The 6109-nt window shown below is 37.0% G+C and overlaps 1 protein-coding gene and 1 long non-coding RNA gene across 2 annotated transcripts in view; one reads left to right on the forward strand and one right to left on the reverse strand.

Annotated features, from left to right (window-relative positions):
* Positions 1-2959: 2959 nt before the first annotated feature.
* Positions 2960-3972, forward strand: LOC108726918 (uncharacterized). Its single transcript, XM_018454744.1, has 4 exons — positions 2960-3014; positions 3100-3373; positions 3444-3818; positions 3904-3972. The coding sequence occupies exons 1-4, from the start codon at positions 2960-2962 to the stop codon at positions 3908-3910; spliced, it is 711 nt and encodes a 236-aa protein (XP_018310246.1). The 3' UTR covers positions 3911-3972.
* A 1623-nt stretch (positions 3973-5595) lies between these two features.
* LOC108726919 (uncharacterized) overlaps positions 5596-6109 on the reverse strand; it is a 2659-nt gene continuing 2145 nt past the window's right edge. Inside the window, exon 3 of the long non-coding RNA XR_001936823.1 lies at positions 5596-5867. This is a non-coding gene — a long non-coding RNA (uncharacterized lncRNA). The remainder of the gene's footprint in view (positions 5868-6109) is intronic.

Raw genomic sequence — 6109 nt, forward strand, 5'->3', positions numbered from 1 at the left:
TAATGTTCGCGAATATATACAAACATATAGAATGCAATGTTTACATACCTTTTACTTCTTAAGAAACATTATATCTAAATGTTAAGTAATTTAGTTTAAAGAAAAAATAAGATTGTTAATGAGAACCTAAAAATTAATTTATTATTATAATATGGACCACAATAAAAATAATTATAATACCTATAATAATCAAATTGTTACTCGGCGCTAGTGGAATCATTAATCAATAAAAATAATTACATGTTTAGGTAGAATATTTTGGTGTTAATTTCTTTTATTATTTCTTCGTATATCGGGCCTGCTAATAAAGATTCGCACACGGTCCTTTCCCGGGTAAAAGGGATTCAGTTCCTTGACCTATAATAGGACCTACGATTCTTGAAATCGGAGTCATAGCGTCTTATCGGGACGTTGACCCATATTTTGGAGTCACCTAAGTACGTTCGATTCGCTCCATCCCCTTCCACTCGGATGCATGCGAGACATAGCGTCTTCTCTAACGTCCTTCCATACTCCTTCTCATTCCTTCTTTCTCTCAAACAATCCATTCATATATTAGGAGTTGGACGTAACAGACCTTTAAAATTGGGGGCTTATCCGAGATGAAAAGTGTGGTCTTTTAAGGCAGGAATGAATACGGGGCCCACAGACGATAAATCCGAAGGAGAGAATCTTTACAAAACTGCATTCGAGAATTCGGATAAAACTGAGTCAAACACGTTAGACACGATACACACATCCACCCCTTTTAAACTCTCCATGTCCGAATCCAAGGAAGCTGGATTATTTTTCTGTTATTTTCTTGTTACAGCTACTTGGCATCTGGTAACAGCCCTAAGTATCTATCAAAATACTATAGGATTGGTGCTTCAACCATTTATAAGGTCTGTGACGTGACGTTTTTCACCGTCCGTCACAAGGATCGTTCGACCTGGCCGAAGTAGCGCGGCAAATTTGTCCTGTGTCCTCCCGACGCGGAGGGCGGGCGTGCCGACGCTTGTTGCGATTTTCGAGCGAGAATTTGGAGATTTTGTCGTCGCGTTTCGCGTAACGTTACTATTTCCTTTTGTGGATTTATTTGAGATTTTTAGTATCGGTGGCTGCGGTAGGTAACTTAATGTGCGACACATTCCACCACTTCAAGGAGGCGGCCAAGAAGAGGATAGAAGATATATGGAAGACCAGAGACCACCCAGAGGAGGGGTAGCGCACAAGTGATACCGTTCCATACTATCAAATTAACGCTCTGAGCAAAATGTGTTTTCCTGTAGCCGAACTCTTTATAAGGCAATTATGCCGCGGGAGCGGCACTAAGGCGGCGTGAGGGTATGGCCACCCTCTGCCACAGGACGAGCAAAGGACCCCACTGTCGGTGCCGCAAGGAAGCCTCTGCCGAGAGGAGACATTGAATCCGGAGGCCGAGCCTGTCTGCAAAGGAACCCATCGAATCCGGACGACACGCCGGCAAAAGCAATCCAGAGATCAAGGATCTAGGGCGCGCGACGCAATAGCAAGTCGCGAGGACTCGCGGAAGCTCACGAGATGGTCCGCGGCCAATCAGGGCCGATAAGGCTTATCACGTGGGCCTACGGTCGCCTGCGCGCCCCCGAAGGGACCTCGGGCCCGACACTTGCATTGTGGACATGAGCCGACCGAGACGTGCGAGAGGACACAGGACTGCAGGGAAAAGAAAACGAGTACCGAGAGGATTCTGTGGTGAGACGAACGTAACATATTATATTATAAAGCCGCCGATTTCTGAATTGGAGGGATCGCACGTATCCGCGAAATTGTCGTTGGATCCCGTGGGGTTGGATCCTGTCGCGAGTAACTGCGTCGCGGCTGTACGCGCGCACCGCGTGATTGTGCCATTCCGTCCGATACCGTCGTGGTTTCGTTATAATTTCGAGGCAGTTATTTTGCACGCCCGCCGCGGCCACAGCCAGGTCATTTTGTATCGTATCGTCGTGTCTTAATTCTGTACTGTATCGTCGTGTCACAATTTTGTATCGTATTGTTGTGCCGTAATTCTGTATCGTACTGTTGCGTCGCCGTTTCGTGTCACGTACTATCGTCGTCGTAGTAGATCCTAGACTTCGGAGGATGTTATCGCGTGTTTATGCATTCCGAAGATTTTCGTAACTGCGCCATGGATCTCCATAAGCGCGATACATGCGTCGCGTAGAATTACGCTAGAATCGAAAGCTTGTCCATCGGAGAAGAGAAGCGGTTACTTAATACCGCGTGTCGAGAACGTATCGCGGAGGCCAGAGCGTTTGCATGCCGCAGAATCAATCCGTCTGTCTATACGTCGGAAACTGTATAATTGACTTAAAGAATACATTTGTTATTATTTTACTGTTATTAATTCTGCCTACTCTACTGTTTTCTCGCCTTACTCGTTCTCCAAAAGATTCTCCGTTTCCGACCACGAACCACCCCCTATGCCGTTATTGTGGCTGAGCAGTCGATTATTAGAGCCGCCTGCATTCGTGAGTCTCTACACTTCAGTATTTTCGAGTGAGAATGTGAACCGAAAAGATTTAAGAAAGAGTGGCACGCTCTCTTGTGCCTGGCGCCCAATTATTGACGTGAAGTTTAGGGTATGTAAAATTTGAGAAAGCCGTTGTGGCGTTGAGCCTTTTTTAATGTTGTCGTGAAGGTACCGACTAAAGAGAGGTAGAGAGCAATACTCGCGAACGCGTGACGAAGTGGCACCACGCTCGTGAGTGCGGTCGCAGGTCATACAAGAGACATGTGAATGTATTTGGAAAACTCTATCCCCTTTATACCTTGCAGCACCATCAGTTGAAAAATGGAAATAGCTGAACATTTTTATAATCGATGGGATTTGCCTAACTGTGTCGGTTCAGTCGATGGAAAACATGTTCGTATTCAATGTCTTCCTATCAGTGATTCAGAATACTTCAACTACAAAAAGTATTTTAGTGTGGTATTGATGGCATGTTGCGATGCAAATTATTATTTCACGTGGGCGGCAGTTGGTGATTACGGTACGTAAAATCAGATCTGAAATTGTATGACAGTAAAAGTTTCGAGATAAGTTTTATTTGTTTTGTAAATTTTTTACTGTTATAGAATCTCTTCCAGACTCTAGTATTTTTGCTAACTCAGGGCTAGGAACAGCCTTGGAAACAAAATCTCTAAATCTTCCTCCATCTAAAGAAATGCCAAGTACAAACGAGAAAATACCTTATTTTTTTGTAGGGGATGAGGCATTTCCTCTGCGAAATGATTTAATGCGTTTTTATTCAAGGAAAGGTATCAAAAGCGACAGAGAAAGAATATTCAATTACAGATTGTCTCGTGCTCGAAGAATAATAGAAAATGCCTTTGGTATTCTTACATCAAGGTAATTGACATTTTCATCCGAACAATGTAATATTTTTTTTAGAGTGATTATTATTGAGATTTATTAACAGATGGAGAGTTCTTTGTTCATGCATCTGCATGAAACCAGAAAATGTAGAAAAAATAGTGTTGGCTACACTATGTCTACATAATTTTTTAATAATGCGAGAGGACTGTGAAAATGAAAGGAAGATTTATTGTCCTACAAGTTATGTCGACTACGAAGACCACGATGGATCAGTGATTCCAGGAATGTGGCGAAATGAAACCACAAATTCTAACTTCCACAATATTGGCTGCTTAGGTTGCAATAGTGCAACAAGAAACGCTGTAACTCAAAGAAATGCCTTAGCTGATTGGATGATTTCTGAGGAAGGACAAGTATCCTGGCAAACACAAATGATTCATCGTGCCAATCATGTCAATTTTCCTTGTTTGACGCAAAGGTAGTTTTAAAATATTTTATTTTCTTTCTACACAAAATTATTGCATGTTTGAAATATTGTTTGTCTCAATATTTCTATATTTTAGCCAATAATGTAAAGAAATGCTGAAAATCCTTGAGGAATCAATTTAATAGAAAGCTGAATTAGAGGAAACTACTGAAAGTAGAGGAAACAATCGTTAGGTTCTGAAACATGAAATAATTTCTTATGTCATGTATATATATATATATATATATATATACTATATATTAGTTTGTTGTGTGTTTATGTAGTTATATAGTGTAGTTATATTGTGCCTACATATTGTAACTCATCATTTTCTTTTGTTCATTATTAGAAGACTTGCAAGTAATGTAATCATATAATTTTATATTTATTCTTTCAGTCTTTTGTATATGTATTTCATTAAGAAAAAAATATTAAATAAGCCTTTCCATTTACTTAATATGGATTTATTATATATGCGAGTAGTACACACTATTTTATATTGAAATATATTTTATGTAATTTCTTAAAAAATATTAGTTAAATACATTTAGAAATAGAAAACTTAAACTATATGTGACAAATATGTAAAACATGTTATAACATTATTAACAATAAATAACATAACTGGTTAACATTATAGAATTAATATTTCAATGAAAAGAAAATATGTTTTATTATGACAAGTCACATATGTATAACTCATTAAACTTTTATAATGTATAATCTCAAAATTTACAATTTAAAAAAAATGTTAAACATACTAGAAACCATAAACTATTATATATATACCATAACATAACTTTACTAACAATAAGTAACATATAATTGGTTTAAATCATAGAATTAGTACTTCAATGAAAATAAAAAATGTTCTTCTCTATATATCACATTAACAGGTCATATATGTTGTTTAAGTTTCAGAATCATCTACCTCAATGTAAAGAAAAAATATGTTGTACGATGAAGTTATAGCATAACATTGACTGCGTCCAGCAGAAATAGCTACTTTATTACTATAATTAAAATTATGAATCATTGGTGCATGCAGATCCGTATTCATAGTCTTATTCTTATATATAGTCAGGTATTATATATAAGTTTATCTTCGGATTCTGTAATGTGTAGCCAATAAAATGATCCGTAGAGCATCTGAAAATGAATTTAAGACGAGTTTAAATATAAGATCTGATTATGAATATGGGCCTTACATTCAAATTAAAAGCATATGCATTCATAGCCACGATTTGTATGCAAGGTAGCGTATTCTGTTGAACGTAGCCATTAGTTTAGAAAATAAAGAAATATATTGTTTCAGTCTTTAAATTTTTCAATTAGCTGCAACACAGCTATTAGACAAGATAATAGATTTTCTTTTATCACAGATTTTAAAGCTTGTGATATCACAACTGCATTTGGATCGAATAATTCTTTTTTTTCTTCAGTTGTTTTATTTTTGTATGTTGTTGCCATATCACAAGTGCTAGTGATGATTTACAAAGCAATTCTTCCAGGCGTTCATTGCTGGCTTTCCTCTTTTTTGCGAAATTGTCAAGAGGAGGTACCAATATTCGCTTCGCGTGTTTTTTGGAAGTTTGTTGAGTAGATCCGCAATTTTCTTTCTCTTCAGTGAGATTTTCAGTTGATTCAGACTGCATTGTACCTTCAGTTAAAGTATTCAAGTTCCCTGAAATCAGAAAATAATGTATATATCAAAAGAAAGTTTAAGACTAATATTTTAAATTTTATATTAAAGATTATAAAAAAGGGAAGATAATACTATACTAATGGCTAATGATGCATTAGAATCATCGTACCAATCAGAAAGTCTAAAAAACTGAGTGCTTGAAGTCGAACATGATGGAGTTGCAGTGACAAAAGTAGATGATTGATAAATAGAAGTAGATGATTGACGAACAGAAGTAGGTGATTGACCAACAGAAGTAGATAACTGATGAACAGAAGCAGGTGATTGACGAACAGATGAATTAATTAATTGAGCAACTATTAGAGAGTTCACTACATGTAGAGGATGTAGTGCGTAGTAATGTCGAACTTCTTGTTCTACATACGCACAAATTAAAATTATAAATGTATTATGTATTATACTTTGTTGTAAATAATATGCAAATCAAACAAAATTATGAGAATCTCCTGATAATTGTGCTCTTTAAATTATAATTATAAATATTTCTGATTGTATTTACCTAACTTAATGAAGAAATAATAGCATGTATAGTAATTGACTAATTGTGTGTATATATATATATTGTGACGTGACGTTTTTTCACCGTCCGTCACAAGGG

The sequence above is a fragment of the Mycetomoellerius zeteki genome, unplaced genomic scaffold, assembly GCF_001594055.1.
Source record: "Mycetomoellerius zeteki isolate Tzet28-1 unplaced genomic scaffold, Tzet1.0 scaffold452, whole genome shotgun sequence".
Lineage (NCBI taxonomy): Eukaryota > Metazoa > Arthropoda > Insecta > Hymenoptera > Formicidae > Mycetomoellerius > Mycetomoellerius zeteki.